Below are 27,255 nucleotides of genomic sequence, written 5' to 3'. Positions count from 1 at the left end.
CGGGCAGGAAAGGGTCATCAACCGCGTGACGGCAGAACAAAACGATGCGACGGTTTGAAAGAGTCACGATACCGCGGGTATTTCAGTAACGATCCGTGAAATACCCTGCGTGCCTGGTAGGGTGGCCGGCGGCCGCCATAGGCCGTCCCTTCCGGATTCGGGAGGAACAGTAGGTGGAGGAGAGGAGAATGGAGGTCGGAGGACGAAGGTTGGATGGTTTGGAAGGCGAAATGCCACATGAGAAACGAAGGCTGGAAGCCGATATAAATATAAGAAACGGCAAAGAAGGAAGAGGAGCGACAAAGAAAGGAAAGACAGTCGAGTTCACAGACCCGCGACGTGGGAGGACGTCGGAGCCCTTGGGAGTCGCACGATGCTCAGAGCTGCAATACCAGCAGCGCAGACAGGCCGTAAGGAGGGGACCCGATCCGTGACCGGAATGAAGCTACGTCCGTATAGGCCTGACAGACGTTGGACGGGCTCACGCCGTGACGACTGACCACAATATACGACGGACGGTACCCGTGCCGTCGCCGCACTCCGTGTATGTCTGCAGTGCTCCTCCTGTGCAGCACTCACATCCATTCCCAGGCCGCAATTACGGTGGATACATGTTTCAGCAGCCGCATCACTTCAGGGGAAACGAAGCCGCACGTACAGCCGATGCTTCGGCAGTAAATGTCGAGGTTATTTGCTGGACAGCCAAGCAACACGGAAACACCTGTTGCGAAACCTGAGAGGCCCATTGTTTCCGTAAACGGGTAGAGGTATTAATGCACGAGCAGCAGCGACGGGCTAGCGCTACCGGCCAGTCGCGTGGACTCGTGTTTGAGAAGGCCTACACGGAGCTCCCTGAGTAGCGAGACACACGGCAAATGGGCCTCGCACCGGTACAACTTGTTTGCTCTCAGGCTTAATGTCCCAACACTTACATAAATCAGGCGCGACGAGAGTGGAATATACAGGAGAAATTAGTCGTCGCCATTTTATGATTGTGAAATGGAGGACAAACTAAAATTGCCCGAGCAAACAAAGCAAGCCCACTAAGCACTTCCCTTCGGCAGTTCTTACTCAAGCTATCTCCACTGGAGAAGCCCGCCGATGACACTCGGTTCCCGCCTGCTGAGAGGCGGATTCGGACAGCCCCGTCCCGGCCCGTCCGTCCGTCTCGTCACGCTCGCCGGGTGTTGTGCCGCGCCGTCTGCACGGTGGCGCTCGGCGGGGGTCCAGACTCAGCAGCGGAGTGCATACAGCCGTCTCCCTCCCGCGGAGGCTGACGAACGCACCATCTCTCCGCCACCAAACGAGCGGGGAAGACCGGCCCCCGCCGCTCGGCTGCACGCCGCCAATGGATGGTGACACGGCGATCGTATCGTGTCGCCCGCGCAGCGTCCGTCCCAGGGCCGACCGTGTGGCCAAAATCGTGTCCGCTCATGCTGTGTCCGATTGTGTGTCCGCTGAGCTATGCCGTGAGTTCATGTGTCCAGTCATGTCCGCTGGGTCCAGCTGTGCCCATGTGTCCAGAACATTGTCCGCAGGGTCCGGTTGGCGGTGCTCTATGCCAAAGCCAACGAGGCATGCACGACCGGCCAATATTCACATCGCTGCAGTGGCCGACTTTATAGCGGCCCCCGGACCGCCCAATCAACCATCTCGGGGGCCAGCCGGGCCGACCGACAGTCCAGAAAATGGCCGCGAGGGCGCGCCGCGGCGAGACCGGGCCCTATTCAGATGAGCCGCCAGACGACTGAGCCGTCCGCACCGTGCCGCGCCGGCCACCGGCACTTAATTCCCACCGGGCAGCCGACATGCACACCGCCACGGCCTCGATCCGATGTACAGATTATCCACGGCTGTCTGGTAGATAACCATCAAGGTATTCAGATTACATGCGATACCATGTACCGCAGACATAAACAACTTCGGTAAACATTGCATGAACAGAGTGAAACACGATTATTGTTTTAGGAACTAGCATCAGTAGCTTTTGGTAAGGATATCTCACGAAAGCATTTCCTAGGTAAGGAAGCCAACAGTATTCAAGGAATGTCCTTCCTACATCGCATTATTTCCCTTTTATATTCTGACTTGTTGCAAACTTTAACATTTAGGTTAAGGTAAGAAGCGTGTGAAAACCATGCCAAGTGCGGGGAACATAATATCAGGGCATTTACTTCCGTATCATCAAATCGTTTCACGGGAGGCCCCAGCTAACTCAATTCTCGCTTACGGGGCGTCGGACCGGTCCAATCACCTCGAACACGACTCAGCACCCTGCGATGGCCAGTTGGCGTCCCACTGCCCCTCGGAGACCAATCGGCGGCAGATGACACACCGTGCCAGAGCGGTGGCTCGGGAGTTCGGCAGTGGTCAGTGGACACTGACCGGTAGCGGAAGTCGACATGGAAAGGTTCGACGACCGATCACCGAACGGCAGTGGTGAGCTCAGCACCGACCGGCAAAGATAAGTTCAGCACCGACCACCGACCAGCAAAAGTGACTTCGCCACCAATCAATTTCTGAATTCATTCATTACAGACTACCGCGCCAGCTCGTAGTGGTAAGCAGACTCCTCATCGGCAGTGTGCGAGTACCGCGCCAGCACCATACAGCCGCAGCAGTGCCAGTGCCGCGCTCAGACACCACACCGGCGCGGTCCGTCCAGCTCTGAGCTGCGGTCCGCGGCCGGTGAGCAGCGGCGATGGCGCCGTCTGATACGGGGCCGGGCCGTAAATTAGCCGCTTTACGGCGGCGTTTGTGGCGTCCTCCCCCGCCGTCCGCCGACACCGACTGACGCGTAAATCACCCAGAGGGAGGCCGCGCGTCGGACGGCAGTGCTCATACCTGGCCGGTCACACGCCGCCGGGGGGATCAGTGACACAGGCGGCCTCAGACACCGGCTGCAGAGCGCCACACACGGCCGAGGATATCAGTCACAGAAGGCAGAGAGGCCGCATAGATCTCTGAAAATAGACCGGTGACAGACAGTCACAGGCCAGTCACGCACGGTCACACACACCCTAAGGACACTCGGCGGCGACCGATCTGACTCGCAGAACGTCTCTGTCCGTCGCAGTCGTCCCATGAGCAGCTGCCATGGAGAAGGCTCCACCACCGTCCCCCGGGAGATTGGCGCTGTATTGAACAGCGTATCTGGCCGGCCTTTGTCTGATATCACAGCTGCGCCCACCGAGCTGCCGCAGCTGCCGAGCTGAACCAGCCAGATATGCCTTCACGGGTCAGTCGGCTAGCTGCTCGGAATCTCGGCGCCACTAGCTACACAACTGAGGTGGCTACACGGGAAAAGTCACTCGGCATCGAACTAACTATGAAGCAATGCTTCCTGTAGGGATTGTGTTTATTATATGTTCCCAGCGCCCGGATTTACCTTTGCATTTCTGTACACAATACCGTCCACGACTCCAAACAGCCGGCAGCCGGGGTTTTCCATCTGCTACGTAATCACACAGGATGAATGGAATCCAGCCGCGGCCGCCCCCCGCCACTGTGTGTCTTTGGTCAGCACCGGTAGCGGTCAGCGCCATTCAGGCGGCACTCACGCAGCAGCCGCCGCCCGCCGACCGGCCACAAAAGCCATCGGGGTCCGGCGGCCGCGCGGCGCTCACGACTTCTGTCTCCACCGGACACCGTCACGTGACCGGGGCCGGCTGCAGCGCGGCCGCCGCGGGGGGCGATCACGTGACCGGCCGTGTCGCCGTCGGGCCGCCCCGTAACTCAGCGTCGCCGAGCCGTGCCGCATAATGAATCGGCGCGCCGTCCAGTGCAGCGGCCGGGCCGGCGTGGGTCGGCCGCCGCACCGCCGACCGGGCCGCGGCTATACCGATGGATATACGATGATTGGATCCGTTTGGGCTCGCCGCCCGGTCGCGTATTCGCCAATTGTATTACACCAATCGGCCCATCAACTAGCGACATCTCTAGTGCGACGTCATAGCCATCCGCCGCGACAATGCATGCATTGAGGCTAGATTTGAGTTGAGACTATTTTTGCATTGTATATGGCTATCAGACATGTATGTGTCGCCGTAGCCGAGTGGTTAGAGTCTCGGTGTGATGGACGACAGGTCGGTGGATCGATTCTTGCTTCAGCGGTTCTTTTCTCTTAAAAAGAAGTCGGTCGTAGACGTGCATTTTTGGCCCCTACTTTCGCACGCCAATATCGTACGCCCAATAAATCTCTGACAAGTGTTCATCTGATTAAGGAATAAGTTGCAAAAGAACTGCAGTTGCAGTCCATACCTGAACTACCAATTTTGTTACGGCACTGTCGATATTCGTTAAAGTCGGAAGAGCTATTATGAAACACACTCGAATGACAACGGATTCCTGTATTATTTCATCGATCAGATAAGACATGTATAGATATAAATTGATGACAGCCCGCCGTGAGCATGCAACTTAACAACCAGTCCCAAGTTATCTTCATAAACGTCTAATATAAATCTTTTGACTTTAACTAGATTCCAAGTAAGAGGACTTAGGTATCCCCCTGGCGGCTGAAATGTAAAAGTTAAAGTTAGGGCATAGCTCCTATAGATGACGCTCTGACGGCTGGAAACTGATTATCTCGTCCCGTGATTACGCTAACAGCTATGCCGAACTTTTTTTGTGCATGGTGATTCTTACACGAAAAGCTATCTAATAGCCTGCTTACCAGCGTGCGATTTTTACTTTTTATCTTAGGTTTCGCTACTTTTAGGTACTTTACCTTGCCAAGTGCCCACCTACTTTCAAAAGGTCAGCGCCGCCCCTGTCAATGCTGCGTGCTATCACCCATTGGCAGTGAGAAATATTGATCAATGAATGGCCATCGCCCAGCACCATTTGTCTTTCCATTGGCTACGTTCGCATAGTATGCACTATGCATTAGTGATGTCAATCACAGAAAATCAGAACACCGCTACCAAACCAAATACAAACAAAGACCATTGGAAAATACCGAAACCGAACCAATCGGTTGGACTGCAAATATCTATCTTATGCAACATATTCATTAGAAGAATGCCTACGTCTGATTTCTTAGGTGCACGCCGTTACAAATGTATAAAAAACGCACAATGACAGATGACACGAAAATCGAAGTCGCCGAGTGGATTCGAACCACCTACCTCTGAATCACCAGTCCGATACTCTAACCACTTCGCCACGGCGATAATGTACCTCATGTAGCTTAAATGTCAATAAGTTAAAACCTAGCTTCAATAGACGCCACCAGTGCGAGGACCGAAAGTATGACGCCACGCTGACGTCACTCAGGAGGCAAGCTATTGGTTGGCCGATTCGTGTAATACAATTGGCGAATACGCCGCCCGGTCGGTCGGCCGGCCGGCAGGGCGGGTCGACCGTGCAGTACTCGGCGGGGGGCGGGCCGGCTGGCCGGCGCGGTGCACCGACCCCGCCGCACGGCCGGACGGTCAGCGCCGGCCCGCTGACTGCGCTGACCGACGTACCCGCGGCTCTCACCACGCCCGTCTGACCCGCTCGCCATGATCAGCGCCGTACGCTGCACCGTTGTCCGGCCAGCGCGGCGCTCCGTCCGTCCGTCCGTCCGTCCGTCCGTCCGTCCGTCCGTCTGCCCGTCCGTGTATCCGTCCGTCCATGTTCGCCCGTCCGTCCGTCCGTCCGTCCGTCCGTCCGTCCGTCCGTCCGTCCACTCGTCGGCAGTCCAGTGGCGGGCGTGATTAAGGCAGCGCTATTCATTACGTGAAACAAACACGGGGATAAATCAGAGTCTGCCGGCCGACGATGACGCCGCACTCCCGGCCGCCGGCGCGTAATTGAAAAACGGGTCTGGGCGTGTCAGCGTCCGGTGAGCACGTGTGGCTGCGAGCGCCGGCCGCCGGCCACCGACCGACAGACGAGACCGATCACTGATAGACGACCGCCGAAAGGACGACAGACAGAAGCAGCAAAGGGATACCGAGTAGGACACTCGGACGATCTTGTTGGGAAATCGAGGTGACATGGTTTGCAGCCAGGAAAGGCGAACCTTTAGGGCCTTGGGCGAACCAAACGACTGGATTATCAGTTCAGACATTCGAAGCCACGGAGCTCTGAAAGGGCTGCACAATTAGCTTTTATAGCGCCACGCCCACCGTCAAATCAGCTCAACTTTACTACCGTGTCCTTCCAGCGCCACACGACGCTGTTGGCTGTCCACTGTCCAGTGACCTGTCCACTGCGCTGTGTCCACCTTATTAACCGCCGCCAGGCCACCCGCACGGCACGGGGCGGGGGCGGGGGCGGGGGCGGGGGCGGATGCCAGCCGAGGGCGGCCACCGACCAGCGTCGGCCTCGTCATTGTCACCGGCGCCAATTTATGCGACGGTGAGGTCATGCAAATCAAACAGGACCAGCCGGCAGCGGGCGGGCGGACTGCGCGCCGGGCGGGGGCGGGGGCGGGGCGGGGGCGGCGCCGAACCTGCCCGTCACGGCCGCCGTCACGCAGAGGGCCTCTCGAGCTGCCTGGCCGGCTGAGGAGGCGCCCACGGCCTGCCGCCGTGCCGTATGGCGCTCGGCCCGCAGAGGAAATCCCAGGTGGCGAGCACGGCTGCAGCCCAGCCGCTGAGTGGGCACTGTGGGTGGCACGGAAAAACAGACTGACGGCCTGAGCAGCCAGGCGGCAGAGGAGGCTGCAGCATACAGCGACGTCCTCACGAGTCATAATATTTATCTAAGGTGAAGGAGGATAGAGAAAATAAACAGGTGGAGAGCTGAGGTGTGCCCACTCCACCCTTTCCATCGACATCTTCAGCTGGAAATAAAGGCGCCCGGAAAGACAGATTATCGACAGAGAAGGACACAGCCCGCTCGGGATTCTAGGCGTGCCGTCCCACTCGTTTGAACATGCCGCCGTTTTAATTATCTACATTACCAGCGAACGATACACATCTTTATTACACAGATCGGAGACAAAGGACAGCCGTTTTATATCTTGTTAAAATACAATCGAGCCGTGTGATGGACAGGAGGCCGCGTCCTGTCACGTGGACGGGTGGGGGACGTGGATGGCGGTGGACGGCAAACGGCGGCTGGTGGCTGTCTGCCTGAGGCAAAGAAAGGGAATTTAAAACAACGAACATCAGACAATGGAGTCCAAAAGTTTGGGTGAGAAGGGCGGTGGACTGTGGAATTATTACAGCAGGCAGCGGACGTTGACGTTGGCCGGTGGACTGCCCGTCGGTTGGCTAGCGGGTTTGACGTGCAGTGGACAGGACCGTGGACGGCAGACAGTGGACATCAGACGGTGGACGGTGGAAATAAGACGGTGGACGGCGGAGAGTGAACGTCGCACTGGCAGTCGAGCTAGGCGGATATAGGACCTTGGATATAAGGCAGGCGGCGATTTCACAGAGATGGCGGCATCCCGCGTATGTTGTCTGCAGATAACTATCTCCAATAGCCTTGACATTGGCGACATTTTTGTTCCTGCTTCACAGTCCACGCTGGCTGCGGCTGACGGGAGAGGCAGGGGGGGGGGGCTGCACCGGGGGAGGCGAAGATACGGAGCCACACTGAACGACGGATGAGGGGGTGCAACAGCCATGAACAAATTGAAGACTGTTTTAACAGAGATCAGCTAACAGTGAACGGCTCCGGACCCGACTTTACAGCCCTAAAACAGAACGGCATTTTACTAAACTGGTAGACAAATCACCGACCAAACTGGACTAGATCAGAAAGACACGCTGGAAGTCGAGTGACACCGAAGTGGAAGGAATCCTGACTCCGAAACTGGCCTGATCAGACAAGGCTAGATGTGATGCAGGAATGCAGATTTACCGAAAACAAGCCGACCAGAACGGACGAGGGGAAGAAACGTGCATGGGGTTTAGAAACAGATCCTGGAATCCGATCTCACGAAGCTGGTTAACGGATGTTCAGAGATAGCGCGCGCCGCGCGGGCCTGGCTCAGCCCGTCCCACACCGGACCTGGTTTGGGCTTTGTCAAGAGAATCAAGAATGAAACCTACGCGGATATGAAGGATTAATAGTTTTATTACGGGATTCAACAAAATCCGTTAAAAAGAAAATCCATCGGATTCACAGCCGGTACTTGGCACTGAAACCAACCTCCACTTGACAAATCCCAAGATTCTGCCATTATATTCATCCCAGTCGACCCTATCAATATGCAGTCTAACTATGCCGTGATATATGGAACTGCTGCGGCGCGGCGTTATCATGCGATCCGGTTACTTCTGAGCAGCGCCGGCTGATGGGGCTGGTCGATAGCGAGCAGCGCGGCCGCCCCGGCGTGCACTGGCCAACATTCCTGGCCGGCACACACGGTGCCCCATGCCGGGCGCCGCACGGGATACCTACGTAGTGCCTGTCCGTGCCGAGACAGCCTCTCGAGGGTCGGTCGCTCCTGGGCTGCGTGGAATCTGGCGGTGACCCATGCCGGTCTCTCGACCCCGCAACTCAGGTAGATCGTTCATATTGCTTTCCACTACCTCGCTCTCAGCTGCATGAGCCGAACAGGTCACCGTCGTCCGTCTAAGGCCGGAGGAAGGGGTACCGTACGCCGGTCAACCCGTAAACCTCCGAACACGGCAGCCAACGGTCGCAGGTGGGCCGCAAGGGCACCGCCGCCGCACCAGGATGGCTCCAAGACGACTCTGAGACGACCATAGCAGAGAGCGAAGACGGCGGCGGCACACGGCGCCAGAATGGGAAACAGAAGACACACGGACGGACGGCGAGAGAGGAGCGCCGGCGGCGGACATTCGCAGCCGCCGCGGTGGCCGTGTTGGCTCCACCGGCGGCGTTTGCTCACCGTCGACCGGACGCCACCGTAGACAGAGGCCAATATTGGCACACCGGTCCGCGCGGGCCCGGCGGCGGCCGCAGCGGCACCGGCGTCCGGCTCCGACCTTGCGGTCGTTCTCCGAGCGCCGCACGCGCGTGCCCCGCGTACTGAGTTTCCCGTGGTTCCAGTGTCCCCGCGGAGCTCGACCCGCACCGCCAGGGCAGTCGTGGGAAGGACACAGGCCTGGGCTTAACGACGGCAGCGGACAATCAATGTATAACAGATCTGCCACTGCCACAGGGGACGCCCCACCGCGCTGTCCGCTACACAATCTACATACACAGGCGGGCACAACAGTAGCCAGCAGCAGGAGCTTACTTCAAACGAGCCTACACTCTACACAGGTTTCAGGGAGCGAAGAAAATTTAGCCATTTTTTTGGAAATAAATCAAATACCATAACTAAAAGCCCAGAGACGAACATACCTTCTCCATTGGTGTGCCCCAGAAGTCGTTGTAGAGCAAGTTGGAGAGGGGTGTGTGTGGTCGTAAGTCTCGGTTGTCTTTGACCGCGCTGACATCATCGAACACGAAGTCGCACTGCAGTGCGTTATAGTAGCAGAGGGCGACTGCCGCTGTCAGGCAGCCGTAGTATACCCAGCGGCGCAGCATGGCTGAAATAGAGAGAAACAGACACTGTCAGCTATAGAACACCCAGCGACGCGGTATTGCTGAGACACAGATCAACGTCAGCCATAGCATACCTAGAGCACCTAAAGACGCAGCGTAACTAACTAAAACAGACAAACAGACGCCTTCAACTGAGACCCAGACACAAACACACCATCAGCCAAAGTACGACTAACGACGCAACAAGCCAAATGCCAACAAAGTCAGTGGACAAACTGAGGGACACCTACAGCGGACAGCCGCGCGGTAACCGGCAGCGCGGCTTCTTCGCCCGGACAGGTGAGCGATGAAACCATCAGACTCTGTCTAGGTGAGCGGCATGGGCCGTCACCTCGAGTGGCCGACCAGAGTGGCTCACGATCATGAAATATGCACCAACTAATGGCGTCGGGCACCGGCGTTATGGATGCATTTATACTGCATCGCTCGCTCACGTGCTCAACAATGTCAATGAATTCGGCCGTCAAATGACGCGTAGCTTTCCAGCGATCAATCGGCCCCATGACAGCGCTCCCGCCCCACGTCAGCCCCTCCCCGCCACGACAGCCAAAGTAGATCCCTCCCGGCCCCGCGGCGCGTGTCGCGGCGCTCTGGATCGCAGCTCCGTCGGCACCGTCGGTCGACGCGCCGCTAACCGGCCGTCGAAGGGCGGCTAACGACTGGAGCCACTCGGCCGGTGCGTCGGACCGACGCTAGTGGCTCCCGTCACGAAACAGCCCCCTCCGGTCCCCCACCCCTCCCCAGTGACCAACCGCCCCCGGCCACTAACCACGGCCCCTTCCGTAACTGCGTCAGACTTTCAGCGGCGCCACGGGGCACTGAGTGGCACCGCGGGCGATACACCTTCGGCCATTCCGCCATTCCACAGGGGGCGAGCGGGCAACGTTGTCTGTTCCGACACCCCTGATGTCGAGGATGCTTCCATCAGTGTTACTTAGTGGACGATGTAACAGCAAAGGGCACCTACTGAGCACCTAGGCAACAAACGATAATGCTAATGCCCAAGTCCATTAGGTCATGGTCCAGCCAGCCGTTACGGCAAATGTTATCGTGACGATAACGCTGCCGCCAGCGTGACGAGCTGTCCGTGACGGCCGGCCGCCGCCGCCACACGGTCATGTACGAAATACGCCAGACAAAGGTGGAACAAATCGGCGTCTGCGACAACAATCGATGACGGAGCGGCAGTCCGGCTCGGTCGAAGACCAGGCACCCCCACGGTGACCAGCCGCGGTAGGCAGAACGATGACCTGGGCCCTGTTTCACGGCCGCTGCTAGCACGCTGCTAGCACACGCGTCAAATTGGGTTTCCATAGAGACATCAACAAACTCGGACGTCCCACCATTGAGTGACTTGACCACAAACTATGAGGTCAGCGCGCGAAATGCGCTGGCAGCGTGATAACAGCGGCCGTGAAACACCGGCCTGAAGGCCGGTCACGTCAGCGTCCGGGCAGGTCGCTAGGACGGCCGCCAGTCCATGTGACAGGTCACGAGCAGCAACGCTCACGACAGGAATTCCTAGGACCACTCGTCTCAGAATACCAAAAACGCTGCCGGATGCAGACCAGACTCGCAATATCCAGCTGATCGGATGCCTGATCAAATAAGGGCATCAGTATACCAACGATATTTCGATGCGACGACCTGGGATAAAGACATCCTTGTTGCGAGACGTGCCTGCTACTCATGTGACATTTGGAGATCGCTGTGCCAATCAAGAGTATTATTTTATTGGTATAAATTGCATCACATCGCAAAAAGATGCTGCTATTCGTACAAAAACTCTGAATTGGATATCAGCAAGTCCTTTCCAAGAACGTTAGCTCCTATTGAACGTCGCCTTCCTGTCTATCCCAAGGTGCTTTGCGGCTTTCTGCTCCGGTATCACTAATCAACAGGTGGCTGCACATCGAGCGGCAAGCAAATGTCCGCTCAGGGATGACCCATCACAAACACTTGTTTCTTCTCGCTACCGGAAACTACGTTTAGTGTGTGCGGGCGTGTGACGCTTCCTGCAGCCTCCCGGCTAAGTGGTGGTGCCGACTGCGGTGGCCATATTTCCCAGGGGCCGAGCATGTCTTGATTAGCGGCGGCCGCCCGGTGCCGGCGAGTTACTGGCCGGCGCAGAGGTGGTCCGGAGCGCCGGCCAGCTACGCGTTGAATCCAACCGCCGAGACGGGGTGTGTGGAGATACCGGCAGCAATCACTGGCCTGTTACCGGGACACTTCCCTGTTGCAGCGTGATTATGACCAAACTTATTTTCTAAATTTGCTGGCATGTCATAGGCAATGTGCGGATCAACTCAGCAAATATGAGGCATGCAACACAGTTTTACTTGATGTTTTGACGGAAAATTGTGTTTTCGACTTGGAAGCGCTGTCCGTCTGTAGGATAATCCCAAACTTCTAAACCAATCAAACGGCGCTGCATAAATATACATAGGCGAGAAAGAAGGCCTCGGGGAAATCAAGATGGAAACAGCGATCGAGTTATCTGAAATGCAGATGGATACGACACTGATCGATGACCACGACAGAAAGGGCAGAAAATTGATAGAAGGAAACAGACGAATAAATGGAAAAAAAATCCAGTCACTTTGAGGCAAGGAATTGCATATTTACCAGGTAAAAATGACCGGATTACATTTTAATTACAATGTAGCTAGGGCAGCACGATGGACAATTTTAGATAAAATAACCATAAATTGCCGACTGAACTGACATTTTTCCGGCCGTCCGACGCAGCCTCCCATGGCCGGAAGGTAGCAGGTGTTGAACAAAGAGAGGCCGTCGTGCCGCCGTTTATGGCTGGCCGCCGGTGAGCGCCATCCATTACCGCAGCCTGCACTCGGCCCAGTGAATTATGGCCCGTGTAAGAACGATACCGACGCGGACCGGCAATCGATCAACGGGCACTCATGACGCTCATAAGTCGCACAGCAATGAAACCCAACTTCAAGCGAAGACATTTAGCATGGACGCCAGTTAAAATATTCATGACGACAGCTTACGTGATGAATAGTGCATTGCAGTGTTGAGCGTAATGCTTTCAAGACCTTTCGTCAATGGCCGAGGCGATACTTATTTTGTTTGATACACAAACACACGACAAAAGTGTGCAAACGCAGCTCGTCACCGCCTCCGAGCCTCAGGCACTGCCCGCTGATCAGAAACCAAACAGCGGACCGACACGCTGCGCCGGAGAGAGAAGTGCGGACGGATAGGTACTGCCGCCGCCGACAGCTCAGACCGCCCGTCGGTCACCAAAACCCACAGCACGAGGGCGCAGTACCGACAAGAGCCGCCGTAGCCGACAGCCCAGGGATCAACAGCTGGTTCAGATACCATTTCAGCCAGCCACTGCACCGGCGCGGTGGGGCCGTCACGGCGCGCAATGACAGTCGTCAGGAACAGGAGCGACATCAGTCGAGATTCGGAAGACACCAACATATCATGTAGCGTACATGTACCTTTCGCGATCGCGAAGACATCATGACTTCGCACCCGATTCCAAGTTCTAGCAAATTTTACCGCAACAGGTTCAGGATTCCCGAGCGGCCGAACACATCTGCTCTTCCAATTTACGCCAACGCTGCAAGCTGGGTTAATTAGAGAAATGGCTCAGGCTCGGAGGTTCACAGTACCTTGGGGAGGTCGGGACCGGGTGATAAATGGATAGTGAGCCATTAGTGGCCTCACGGATAACCGGCTACGCACCGATTGCCAGAAATGCTCGACTCGAGAGCGCTGAGAGCCGAGTACTCTCAGGATCAATACCGGTCAGACACAATCGACTCCACTCCCGGAAATCCGGGGAAACACAGGAACTCTCAGGAGTCACAGCTAGCGACTGTTAACGTAAACCAGGGAAGGAAGGCCGGACTGGTGGACAACAGCCATATCGCCTGGCCTTTCGTTATGTCGCATTATCGGCAATGTCCCCGTCCTTTTCGTTAGGTTGAGCTATCTATCCAGGAAGCTGAGGGACGGTTGTCAAACTCTCACTCAGGGCAGGGAATATCCATCGACCACCCAGTTCAGCTTTGACATTAATTGACAGCTGGTTTGTTTATCAGTCCAATAATTGCACAGCGACAAATTATCGACGAAGCTATCAGAATCCAAAGCTGCTAATCGCTGTGACGAATTGAACAAGCGTTGGTTGATTATTGAAAAGTTCAAATAAATGTCAATGGGATTCGTTTCTGGTTTCTGTTTGGCGAGCAGTGATTGTCATATTCGAGTCAGTTTCCGAAAAGAAAGAAAACTAAACCACGAATAAATGATGAAGTCCAATACTTGGAGATGGATCATTTTCTCGCCGTTGTCCTCTCCCGTTCAAATGGCTTTTTGGAAACCCCAGTAACCAGCAAAATTAGTTACAGTAATAACAAAACCATTTTTACATATGTAAGTAGATAACGCGACATATTTTTACATTTATTTGTGAAGTATTTTGATAAGCTGATTGTTGAGCCATAGGTAGGGGAGAGTGGGGCAAAGCGGCCACCCTAACGCTTCTCACGATGCCAACGCTTGATTTTTAAACTTGGAAAGATTCTTTCTATACCAATGTGATCCCTATTAAGTTGCCTTTTATTTCAACTGCGTTTTATTTCCAAAGGCGTTCACATATGAAAGATATTGACAAAACTTTAAACCTATGCATATTGGCCACTTTGCCCCATACCCTGGGGCAAAGCGGCCACCGGCGTCTTCTCAAGCCCCGATATGAGAAACAAAATAGTTGCCCCGTGTACGACTAGGGTATTTGATGGTGACAAGGTTAAGCGAGGATGGATGTTTACTTTATCATCTTCCACCTGTAGGTAAACAAAGAAAGGATTTTCATGAAAATAAACATCTAATTGCATTATTTGGTAACTCATGCAACTGAAAAGTGGCCAAGATGAATGCATGACGACATATTTGAATATAAATAATGTCTTTTATCCAGATGGAAGCAACTTTGGCCAATTGGGGGGGTGGCCACTTTGCCCCGGCCACTTTGCCCCGCGCATACCGTCCGAGACAAAAATATTCCAGCTTAGCTATTAGTGGGGTAAAAAACATTAAAATTGGTAGAACGCATGTACAATAACCATGCAATACGTGGACAAGAACGCTTATAAAAATTCCAAACGGTTATGGAATAACATAACATTTAAAAACTGTAAACATAGTTGGTAACCTGGCAAGAAATGCTTTTCCGTGTTTCACAGAACAATGGTGATGGGCCTGAAACCCCGGTCTGGCTCATACGAACGACCGTGGAGAGAAGTATAATTGGAAACCATAAATTGGAACTGACGCCAGCTATGAAGGGCTAAAACGATGGGTGGCCGCTTTGCCCCGGGTGGCCGCTTTGCCCCACTCTCCCCTACGCTACGTAAGCTTGCAAAGAGACAGAAGTTTGCATAACAATCAATTTCTTTTGACCGACGGATAGGATGTCTTTGAATCCAGCAGAAGACGACCACTTCTGCTGAAATCATTACATTGACCTGTTCTGCCACCGAAATCGATGAAGCCATTGAATTATAAAACGGCGAAGATAAGACCATTGTCTTCATCCTTCGACATCAATATCATGGCTCACGAGACATGAAAGACGTAAACGCCAATCAGGTCCAGGAAATGGGATCGCACTCGATAAACACATCGCCTTCGCTTGAAACACAGCACAGGGCCAGTACCGACTTCAGCGAACCGCAGACTGCATTGACTTTAGTCCATGAGGATCCGAGTCCGGCTGGGTGACTTTCCTCTGGCCTTGGCACTTCACCGGCCGGAGGAAAACGTCGGAGGTGCGCGGCGGTGCTGTTCTACAGGTGTTCTAACCTACCCATCCCCAGTGCTGGACCCAAGACCACGATGCCAGGACAAATAGCAAGCTGCTCCGCGGGCAGGAAAAACGCTAGCGACATGAACCATCACAGCCGGAACAGGTGTTTTTCTTTCCGAAGATGGTTGACAAACCGGGGCATTGCGCCACTGTCGGTGTGACGCACGACCGAAATAGGGCCAAAATTGGTCTGATCATGAGCACGATGTGCGAACTTGCTATTACACCACGGCCGGAGACAGTAGTAACTAGTAAGGTATTTCCCAAAGCCACATTACCTTATCGTACGCAGCTTATCGCTGATATCCAGAATCCACAGCTCTGGGTCCGACAGACCAGTCACAACACCCCGTTCAGCGGCACTCACCGCCGACCGGTCGCGCGAGGCTCCACTGTCAGTTGACGCGCCGCACCGTCACCACAACCGCCGCCGACTGCCGGGCCCGCCGCCCCCAAACAGTGCAACATTGCATGCCGGTTGCGCCGCCGCTCGGCTATGATTGGTCGCGGGGCTCGGCTCGGCGGCGCGGATTGGCTGCAGGGCCGGCGGCGGCTGGCGGTGGGCGGGGCCCGAGACAGACATGAGCGATGTGGCAGAGCTGTGACCGGACGGCGCCCGCTGCCGTCTGCACAGCCCCGGTGCCGGGGCGGGGGTCGGCGACAGGGTCCGCCCGGCGGGGGGCGGCGGGCAGGCCAGGTGCGCCCGGTGACCCATCATCAGGCCACCCGGCGAGCCACGGCCGGCCGACACGGAGCCCGCAGCGGCCGCCATCAGTGTCACTGCCATCAACTGTAACCTCGCCTCCATCAATTGTAACGGGGCGGCTCCACCTGCACTGGATATAGAGACCCCGGACTGAGGGCGACACGCCTCCTTCCATCACTGAGTCGTGCCACCGCTCATTGAGGCACTCCGCTTAATGAGGCCGGCCACATGTCACTCGGTGGCACCCCTGCCCGGTAGTTGACGTCTGTCATTGCCGAGTGCCGAGTCATGAACATGGGTCGATAGCTGCAAATTGCAAGACTGCGACTGACGATAAAACCTCGCAAGTTCGCAATCCCGCGAAAATGGTTTGTGAAATATCTTTTTTCTAAGGAATTACTTTTCAGGGAATGATGAGATTTAACTGTGCTCATTAGCATGCAAATTTACCATGTAAAACACATTTCTCATATGCTTCTCTCCTCTGAATACTTCCCATCGCGGCGACGAAATGTTCAGCTGTCCTCGGAATAAGGAGGGCCTTGGCAACGTTAGCACCGCAATGCAATCTCGACACACGCATCTTCACACTATTTCACGATGTGACTATGCTGCCAGTACGAACACCCGAATCCCTGAATCTCGAGTACCTAACACTTCAATATTCTCGAGTCTATGTCGAAGAGGAGTGAGAAGAGTAATCACTCCTTCGAAATTGATTAAAAACATCGTCAAGAGCATGCGTCGCAACTCGCAAAATAAGAATTTGTAACTCTGCGCTAGCCAATGGCCATCGATTGTTGATTCACAATCTTTTACAACCATTTTGTTATTTTAACCCATGTCCCGTATGACACCTAAATGGAAGTGACACGGATGAAAACATCAATGGGCAGCCGCAGAACATGACCGCCAAGAGCGAGATAAAAACGACGCTGGTTACCGAAACATACCGCAAGCCCGTGTCTATTGAGAAACCTCCCGGTAGGACATGTTCTGTGGTTAGTGCAAACGGAAATCCACAGACTAAACGTCTAGCTTGAGTAGGGTTACTCCTGGAAAATCTGGAGAGATTTTCCACTGGGAAGCTCCATGACAGTCACCGCAATGCGAAACTGGTGAAACACCCCCACACAAAACATCCTGGGGTTCATCGCTGGCTGTTTATTTGTGATATTCCCCCACCCCCAAATAACTGATGACTTACTGATTCAACCCAGAACTCAGAAGCCGTATCTTAAGTGACAAAAAAGGCATTATAGACAGACATTAGACAGAAAGACAGTAGACACTTGTAGGATGCACGTTGCACAAGTACAAAATATCATCAATCACCCAGACAATGAAATCACATTGTTTTCCATGAGACAGATATGCGCTACAAACAGTCACCAAATAGGTAGGTACTCAACAGACAACAAGTCACTAAAAATCAATGCGACTTGAAGTTCGGGCACTTACCGTTTCGCCGCAGACAGGAGCGCAGTGATCGCACCAGGCCCCTCCGCCACACGGTCCGACCTGTCAACAGAACAGACAACTGTCAGCTCCTGTCACAGTCAGCGAGACCTGCCGGCACCTCACGTCAATTAACACCGTGCTAGCATCCTAGATCAGCAATCTACAGAACACTCTGCCCACCACGCACTGTCACAGGCCGCCCGAGCAGACACATTACAGCGACAGAGTCCCCTCAACATCGGGCCGAGCTGCCACTGCCCGGCGGACGACTTTCGTCCGATCGCCACCGGCAGAGCTGGGGGCGAGACGGTGCGCTGATTTAGTTAGGCCGTCTCCGAGGAGCGACTGCCGACGCTCGGCACGTCTTCAAATGGGGCCCAGATGAATATTCATAGCCGAATTGAAAGCAACGGCCGCTATGGTAATGGGGCGCGACTGGAGCGTGGCACAGACGTCACCCGGTGCGGCAGTCGGCCGAATTAACCACACTCACATATGCAAAAACTGCCAGTCCGCCGCCGTCGCCAGCCAGCCAAATGAAACGCAGTCGGGAGACACGGGGTTTTATTCAACACGGCCGTCTTCTCTGCACGGCAGGCAGGCTGGTGGGTGACAGCCACAGCACACGGTCCCGACGAGCCGCCGCAGCCATCTGCGCCGCCCGTGTTATTTCCGGCGGGCCCGGGCTTAGCGCCGTCGATGGGACATTTCCACGGATGGCAGGCTGCGGGTGACAGCCGAGCGGTCTCCGTCGGCGCCGCGGCTGTTTGTCTCCTAAATAAGCCGCCGGGACGAGACAGATCAGCCACGCCAGGCCGGCCCGGTGACAAATAAATGGCCAATGGTGGGATCCACGGGCCTATCCAGCCTCGGTATTGCTGATACAACAAAGGAAAACCTTGAATAGACGTCTCATATTGGATCATTGGATATCTCTGAGCAGTCTGAGCCCATGCTGGTCTACAGAGCAATCGCGCATACCTCGCAGAAAAACGGCATCCGGAGTCCAATCACACAGCGGGACAGGGGCGGATCCAGAAAATCTCCAAGGGAGGGGCCATTAGAAACCAGGAGGCCCCCCCATAATCCCACCTGTTGGAGGCCCCATCTTCCCACTTGTTGGCCCCCCCCAAAAAAAAACTGCGTCTATTGAGCTTATCTAGCTGTTCAGGCAACATCTCAACATCTGTGCAGGCTTGGAGGCCCTCTGTGCAGGTTAGGAGGCCCTGTAAAAGTGGTCATCTCTGTGAGTATAAGAGACCTCCAAGTTATGAAAAGCTTTACCAATCTTCTAACAAAGAAGTCTTCTCAGCTAGTCTTCTAAGAAATAACTAAGTGGGTAGGTTAAAAAAAGAAAACTCATCGGATTTCGGCCACTTTATTTTCAGGAGGCCCCCTTTTCAGCTTTTTAACTTTTTAACTTTTTATTTTGTTTTTGAAAAAAAATCGGCCAAGGGGGGGCCATGGCCCCCATGGCCCCCCCCCCCTTGTATCCGCGCCTGCAGCGGGATATCAATCCCAGAATAGCATATAGGAGATCCGGACCCAGCAGTCTGCCGAGCATAAGTCACCAGCATCCCCGCGGCGGCGGCGGCGGCGGCGGCGGGGACCAGAAGCTATCGGCGAGCTCATCTCGCGCCGAGACGCCGCCGTGCAGCCAACGGCTTCATAAACCAAAGGCGGCGGCCGGGCCGGGCGTCGTCGCCGCGACAGGTGAATGGTCGGCCGGCGACGGACGACACGGGTCGAGTCGGCCGGCGCGACGGACGGCCGGGGTCGCCGCCGGGACGGGACACACCGCAGCGGACAGAGCCGGCGACCGGAGAGGGAGAGAGACAGAGCTAAGGAGGAGAGAGCGGGAGCAATGCGGCAGGCGACGCCCCTATCGTAAGCTCATTTGTGCCATTGAGCAGCGACAGTTTGCGGCATGCCCGGGCGGCGACTGAAACCTATCTGATAGCGATTAGTGACCGGGCCGGCCGGCTGGCGAGGAGGGCCGTCAGGTCGGTCGTCAGGTGCATATGACGCTGATGACCTGAGCTGACGGCCGGCCGACGGGACCAGCCGCGGCTCCGGAGCTGCATTCAGATGCCGTGTTAACGTCACACACAGATCAGCGTTAGTGTTTGTACAGGGGCGAGCTGAGATTTAGTTTCTTCAAGTCCGGTCGTAGATTTAATGCTGGAGACGGGTGGTTGTAGATTTACTGTATGTGCCGAGTACCTCAGTCGTAGATCAAGCGTTTGTCCGTTACAAAGTGCTAGCGTAATCGCTTGCTCGTTGGCTGTGATTATAAATGTGACAAAACTGTCAGGGTGACCAGCGATAGCAGAGCCATCCACTGTGCAGCAGCAGGCGTCCATCCAGCGCCGGAGACACCAAAGTCACGCCTGCCCACCGTTCACAACCCCACCGCCTGATGAACATCCCAATAACAAACAGCGTCAGCGCCCGACCGGGAAATACTGCACAGCCGTGCGGGTCGGTAATCCGCGCCAACGGCCCGCTCTCCGTATTATATTACTCGCCTGTGCCCATGAGCATGACGCGCAAGTATATTTTATATGCATATAGCATTGGCGGCCGGCCGTAAAGCGCCGGCGCTCCGTATGTGTGAGCGGCCGGCCTGTCGCCGTAGAGTATGATTCAGTGGTCAGATGGGCCCGGCTCGATTACCGCGATGGCCGTCGGGCCGGTGGGGGATGGTCGTCTCGGCGGGGGACGGCGGCATGGAGGAGGAAAGGTTGGCGGGATGGACAGCCAGCGATCACTGCTGGTACTGTCGGGTGTGGCAGACTGCAGAGTAAAGGGATATCAGCCGGACTTCACCCGGACATGGGCAGAGACTGGGATGTCAACCGGAGAGCGAGCATGAGCCAAAAGTAAGCAGACACCCAACATGTGTTCGCGCACGTGTGGGCTAACGGACACTACCAGTGTTGAAAAATGCCGACGCAGAAGATAGCCGCTGCTATATTATTTCAAACCTTTTTCGGTCTAATGCATGCCTACACAAAAGCCAACAACGGCAAGGAAGCAAATAATTGCGCAAATACGGCAGGCCAACAGCGATTACGACCAGTTTGTGTTCACATTGCAGCTCGGCGCTTTACCTGAGCTGACTAGAAAACCAGTGGCTGATGCATCGTCACCGAGCTAAGACAACGAACGCTACTCCGGCGGTCGTTTACACAAATAATGATGGGCCATTACCGATCGATTTTCAATGACGCCTGTGCCCGCAGCCATCAGGAGCCCATAATGGTGCACATTAGCAGCGATTGTCATTATCGGCTTTATATCACCGATTACGGAAGAAAGATGGAGAAGGGCGATATCAAATGGTGGCCAATTGCCAAACCTGTTCGTCTTGGACGAAAAAATCGACACTACCTTGTGTCTAAAAATTGAGGATGGCGCCAATCAGTATATATAAAAAAAACATAAGAAGGCAACAAATGACAAGAAAATTTAACATCTGTTCGCTGCATTTTCCGCGGGTCGCTCTCAACCACCAATGAAACAAGAAAAACGGCGTCTACATAGAGGTGCGCTGAGCCAGGCTCCGTTTTAGATCCGTATCAGCCACCATATATACCAATCGGACAGAGCATTGACCGACAGAAGAGCCAGTCACGTTTCACCCATCGCTCCATCGACCACTGACAAAGCCAAGGAAATCACTCTAAACAGACGACAAATAACGAAATGGCTTCTGCTAGAAAACAATGGGGCATAGGTAATCTGCTCTGGCCGTTCAAAGCCGTCCAAATTACAGTTGTTTGTTCTGCAGAAAGGTCCATCTACAAGCCAAACACGCGCGGTGCGACGCGCTGGCGGTGGTCCGGGGGCGCCACGCTGACCTCGTGCCACCATCAGTCTCCTAGAATGGACACAAAACACGACGGCCGATTTCAGCTCAGCCCGGGCAGAGGCTAATGCAGCAACAGGCGGACCGACGGGGTTAATGTGGGGCAGCTATTCCGCTGACGGTGACTTGTAGATGTAGGTGGAAATGAGACATGTCGCGGGGACCTACATGTATCCCTGTCACGACATCCCGCGCCAAAAGTGAACTGCGAAAGGCTCAGTTCGGTCAGCATAAGATTAAGGTCGTGTAGTTACTAAAAGGTCAACCAATCAAGTGAGGTTGCTGGAGGTCATACGGTTGTCAAACGTTTAAAACTTACGCCATATCGGAAGGCGTACGGACATCGTGACGAAAGAAAACCCAGGACGTTCTCACTATATAAAACAAATGCAGAACAATGTTAGAGCTTCTAATAATACACCACCTGGCTATTTCGGATCGACGCGATCTAAAGCCGGCGCTACGGTAGCTAATCTGTTGGGGCGACAGTTTCAAATTGGTGTTCCATTTTCGCTACTCCTAAAACTGTTCTGCAGAAAGCCGTGGTCCCGGGTCACATCTTCAGGCACGGTTCATTTATCTCCAGAATGGGCTGGTGGGCGGCGTGTTCCGTGGAATTCGGCGAGCTTCGGTGGACTGGGTAAGACGAGCAGCCGTGCGTTGGCTGTCACTGACAGCACGCACCCACATCTAAATAACTTCTTCATTTCTCTTAAGTTGGAGATTGTCACATCCACAGCAAGGCTCTACGGCGTTTACGAAGAATCAGCTTTAATTCGGAGAGCTGAAGGCGAAGCCCACATGAATGCAGACTCGCTACCTTGCTCAACTTGAGATCCCTACTCTCTTGCCAGGCTCCCGACTTGTTCAACTAGGTATCTCGTGTGCCATGCTCCCACCGATGCCCGCTGTCCGTCCATGTGCCGCCAGCAGTCCGTCTATGCCCGGCCCACTGTCCATCCATGCCCCGCCGCCAGTCGGTCCGACCGTCTGTCCCGCGGCTCATGGCCGCCCGCGTGCCACGCATAGCGCATCCAGGTCGCCCAGCCCGGCAAAAACACCGGCCGCCGCTCGGTGGCGGGTCGGCGGCGGCGGTCTCCGGTCGTCCGGACAGCCACCGAACAACCACGGCACTCGCCAGGCTTCCCAACATCGGTACGTGAGTTTATGCACAGCGCACCAAGACGGGAGACTCTCGGACGCTCTGTTTTGTCAGTCAAGCTATAAACCCCACTGACAGACCGGGCGGTCTATCCGCATTGGTATCATCTACACGGGTATTATAGCGGTCTGGCGCTCTGGAGCAGGACGATGGGCGTTGTCGCGGTGCGACTAACTGAGTCTGAGCTGACCGTTGCACGGCAGATCTCGCTCAGCGTCCGACCTCTGTCCGTCTGGCTGCCCGACAGCAGCTCGGAGCAGCTAACGAGCGGTGGCAGCCGATGGGCGGCGCGATACCACCACGGGCGGCGGCGGCTGGCCGCGGCGCACCCCGCGTCACTGCGGTGATCGGTCGGGCAACCTGAGGCCGAGGACAGAGGACAGGCTGGCTGAGAGGACGGCAATCAGTCTTAGCTACAGGACCAAACCGACTGCCAGAACGGTTAGTTGACTTAACCGGTGAACAAAGGACAGATTTCAGGCATAACAGCGAACGCACTGAGCCCACAAAGGACCGGTCCACGACACGGCTGTCCGGCCACCGTTTCTAATCCCGCCGCCCGCCGCTACCTATCGCCATCAGACCGGTCGCGCCGTCTCATCACATCACCTCACGTCACATCAGCTGCCGCCAGACGGCTGGAGACGCCCGTCAGTCTCAGAGCACGCCAGCCAAGATCTCCGACACGCTCAACCTAGCTCAACTAGAGCTCCAGACAACGACGCGGCGGTGGCTGTCGAGTGTCGCGATTCCATCATTATACGGCCATAGTCCACAGGCTGACAATTTGAGACAGCCGTGTAGCGGCCGTTGGATGGAGCTCAGCCACGCCCCGGCCCCGGGGGCTGACGGCTAACCGCCGGCACGCGCCGTTCGCAGGCTGAGGTCAGCAGCCGGTGGTGCGGGATGCTCCCCTCCCGGCGGCTAACCACAGCCATCCTAAGTTACTCTCTGCTCTCCGCTCCGGGGTGAGTGTTCGTTCAATTGAGAGGGACAACCGCAGTCATGTGGTAAAGGTATGAACATCTGGGTAAAAACGGAAATGACGGACATTGCGCGTGACCGATACTGTCGTAAAGTGGAATGTTGGCGGAGCTGACGCACGAAGTGCCGTGCCGGATTGAGCGCCGGTACCACGGGTATGCCTCGGTTTGCCAAAGGCGGTTCCCACAGGAGCCTCCCGTAACTGAGATATCGCTGACAGGCGACTGCCAAGCCACCGGCAGCGGTACTGCGGCCTCGGCCTACCACCGTATTTCTGCCCGACCGCAGCGGGCGGCGAGGAGCGGTGCGTTCCACTCGCCGCGCGGAGATTGGACGAAAGATGGAGCACCGCGGCCACACTGCTCGGAGGGAGGGGAGGCAGCGGCGCCGCTCACCGGCTCTGAATGAACTGCGGCTCCTCCCCGACGGCCGATCGGCAGCCAGACAGACCGACACTCGGGAAAAACATCGCACAGAAAAACCGTCCGGCAGCCGAGACCCGCCGCGCGGTACATACGCAGGGCAGCGGGGGGATGAATAGGCCAATCCAGGGAGAAGATGCATCGAGTGCATCTTACAAGGGAGCGGTGGGTGATGGTAATGATCCGCTTCTGGGCATCAGTGCTCAATGCTTTGGGATCTATGCTTTGGGTATGATTCCACAAAGAGATGGGGCCAGGATACTGAAACGAATATCAACAAGAAACGCAAGCAGACGGAGCCAGAAGGAAACTAGTAGACCGTGAGACGAGGTAAAGCCACAAACATTCACAGGAATGCACCCAGAGAGAATGGCTGAATTAACCGACGGGAAAACTATCACCCCATCAGTCTCACGGGTCCCGGCAGTTCCGCCAGTAGGCATACCTTCCCAGTCACAGCGACCACTCTTCACGTCGCGGTCAGCGCCAATGCCTTTGCCGTGGGATAGCGATGTGCCTGTCGTGGCCGGCGGCTGGGAAGGGGCAGCCCGGAGGCCGGGACGGACGTCTTTGAGGCCGCCACCGGGCCGCCGCTGGAATGTATGACCGGCCCAGCCCGACTGCCGGGCTGGTCGGCCGAGTAGAGGCAGAGAGGAAGGTACGGCACGCAGTCGAACCAGAGATTGCCAGAGATTTGAGCGACAGTCATCTTAGCCGTGGGCAGTTTGGGAGAGAGAAGACTGAGTGAGCCAGCCGAGGACGGGGGAAACACGACAGAAAACGGACGACTCTGTAGAACTGGCGAGATTCGGTTCCACGAGGCAGCGTCGCCACCCGACCAGCGCCTGTTGGGAGAAAGACGAGGAAACTCCACTGTCACCCGTCAGACGGATGTCCCGGCCCGGCCATTGACTCTGAGCTCTCGACTCGAGCCCACCTCTCAGGCCGACTCCCACTGTGACATACCTGTGGCCATTCTTATAAAGAAAAGAACGGAGGGACGCTCCGTCATTTCTGAGATTAGACGGAATTTGGTTATCATAAAAGGACGAAGACGAAAGACGGAACCCGTTAAAAGAACGAAGCCAGATTGACGCTACCCCCACCCAAAAGGACGCGTTTCCGTATCATAAAGAGACAAAGACGCCTCTGGTGACGTAAGACTTTGCGTTGTTCGTGAAAAATAACGCATCAGAAATAGCGCTGCTCTTCAGCAGCGCTTTTTTACGGCATTGATACGATATTTAGCTAGTTGCGAGAGCAACTTGTGCGAAATGTGTTTCAGGCTGCGTGCTAATCGATATGTGAACTGTATGACATTGGTCGGGAGTTATTTCACACGAAAATTAGTCAATTTCACATGCAGACCAAGTACCTATAGACCGCCACCTTATCGTTCTGCAGCTATCGTTGTTTATCGGGCATACACATTAACAGGCAGGATTGGACACCTTGAGATGCAATATCCAGTAAGTGGTAGGTGTTTACTGTTTGCAACTGCCTCCCAGTAGCTCCACCCTCACCTGGCCTGTGTCCTGTGTCCTCTGGCGCCTCGACTGGTATCACGGTTGGAGGTCTGAGTCACGTGGCACTACAACTTCTCGTTAGCACTTAAAGTTCTTGTTTGCACGCAGAGAAATTCGTATACACTCCACCACGCTCAAGCGCTCTCGCTGGACTGTCCTCGCTGTCCCCACACAGAGAAGATCCACAGGCCATTTCTTCCCCCGCTCCCCCTCCCCCTCTTTAGCGTCAGTTCGTCAAAACAACACCTGCGCCCCCCGTCTCTCTCTCTCTACCTACTCCTTCCCTCTCTCCCAGTCTCCCTCCCTTTCATCCCGAGCCGCCGCGCGCGTTCGCCGCGCGCCGCGTCGTCCCCTTGAGCGAAAGATGCCTTATCAGTATCCCCTCCTCTTTTATCTCTACCGCTTGTCCCGAGCCGCCACGCTAACTCAGGGTGTCTGCGTTGTTCCCTTACCGCTTATTAGACATCCTATCACTGAGTAAGACATAGGCATTACCACATTTATACGCAAAAACAATCTTTGGTGGGTTTCAGCCTAGCAGGAAAGACTACAACATATTACATACTTCGCCTATCTATATTATCCTTGATCGTAGCCAAGGCCTCTGGCCAAGGCTATGTATCGTAGCAGACAACAGTCCCCGGTCCCATAAAAATTCAAATGTGATCCCAAATAATTGCAGGTTCTCATTTTATTATACCCATATAGCGATCACACAGTATTTTCTTAGTCTTATTGCACTCTTTGTGACGAAATTTATAAGAAAATATTGCAGGAAATAATTCCTGTTTCATTTACTAAAGCTCTTGATCATTTAGACGAAAAACGCATCCTAGCAAAACAACGAAGGGGGAGGGGTAGAGGGACGGAACCTTTATGATAACCAAAAAGGACGGAATCGTTTAATTCATTGAGTTCTTTTTTTCCTTCCGTCCCTCCGTCCTTTTTCTTTATAAGAATGGCCTCTGGCCGCCGCGGGCCGGGCGTTTGGGCCGGCCTGACGCGCCGGGCGGTCCGCCGGCCCGGCCGACCAGACGCCGGCGGACGAGGGGTGAACGCACGGGCCGAGCCAGCCGCGAGCCACCGCCGAGCGACCGCGCAGCGCCGGCCGGGCTGCCGAGTGCGCGGTCAGAACATACGCACGAAACAGAGCAGTACCCTGGCCCACAGAGCCAGCTGTGAATTGCGGTGGATGTAAGCCCAAGCAGTTGTAGACCTACTGAAAGAGCAGTAGAAAGAAAGGGACGTGCCAGAACGGCAAGAGTCAAAATGAACGGGCTCGTATGAGGTCAACAGACCGGGCTACTGATTAGGGATCACACTGACAAATGACAGCGATCAAGAGGGATAGGAGATCACGTTATGTGTTCGTCGTGCGACCGTCAGCCAATCGGAAAGACATAGGAGAAATAAACGGAGAAGATAATACCCGGATCAAAACAGAAGAGGCAATGTGGTAAAATGTTGAAGCTCAATTGCGCCTGTCGGAACCGAAGCACGGTTTCCGCGCCACAAAACGGTTCGACCTCACCAAACGTCGCGAGTCAGCGCTAACGGTGTCCACTGTCCAGCGACGGCCGGTCGCGGCCCGGTCTACATTTGGTGGGATTAGCCGGCCGTGCAGCCGTGTCGTCGCCCGTCGAATCGACCCAAGGTCCCGGCGTACGAGCAGCGTCTGACCGGCCACGTCCGCCGACATCCGACAGGCCTGGCCCAGTGACGTGACCCGACATCCGACACGTCTCGCCTCGTAACGTGGCCCGGCAGCGGTCAGAGCCGAGCGGAGGCACGTGCTACGTGGCCGCGTCGCCTC

At 55.3% G+C, this 27,255-nt stretch overlaps 1 protein-coding gene across 4 annotated transcripts in view; it reads right to left on the bottom strand.

Annotated features, from left to right (window-relative positions):
* LOC122393750 (protein O-mannosyl-transferase Tmtc3-like) overlaps window positions 1–27,255 on the bottom strand; it is a 50,429-nt gene that overhangs the window by 17,020 nt on the left and 6,154 nt on the right. For 3 of the 4 annotated variants that reach the window (XM_043390082.1, XM_043390089.1, XM_043390098.1), the window contains 2 exons: window positions 17,478–17,537; window positions 9,259–9,446 (listed from right to left, as the gene is read on the bottom strand). In XM_043390082.1, coding sequence (XP_043246017.1) covers window positions 9,259–9,446; window positions 17,478–17,537 — 248 coding nt within the window. Of the gene's footprint in view, window positions 1–9,258; window positions 9,447–15,588; window positions 15,742–17,477; window positions 17,538–27,255 lie in introns of those variants that run through there. The other variant, XM_043390106.1, reaches the window with a different exon arrangement.

The sequence above is a fragment of the Amphibalanus amphitrite genome, unplaced genomic scaffold, assembly GCF_019059575.1.
Source record: "Amphibalanus amphitrite isolate SeventyFive unplaced genomic scaffold, NRLGWU_Aamphi_draft 000025F_arrow, whole genome shotgun sequence".
Lineage (NCBI taxonomy): Eukaryota > Metazoa > Arthropoda > Thecostraca > Balanomorpha > Balanidae > Amphibalanus > Amphibalanus amphitrite.
The sequence above is the reverse complement of the archived record's forward strand: the minus strand, read 5'-3'. Positions and strand labels throughout refer to the sequence as shown.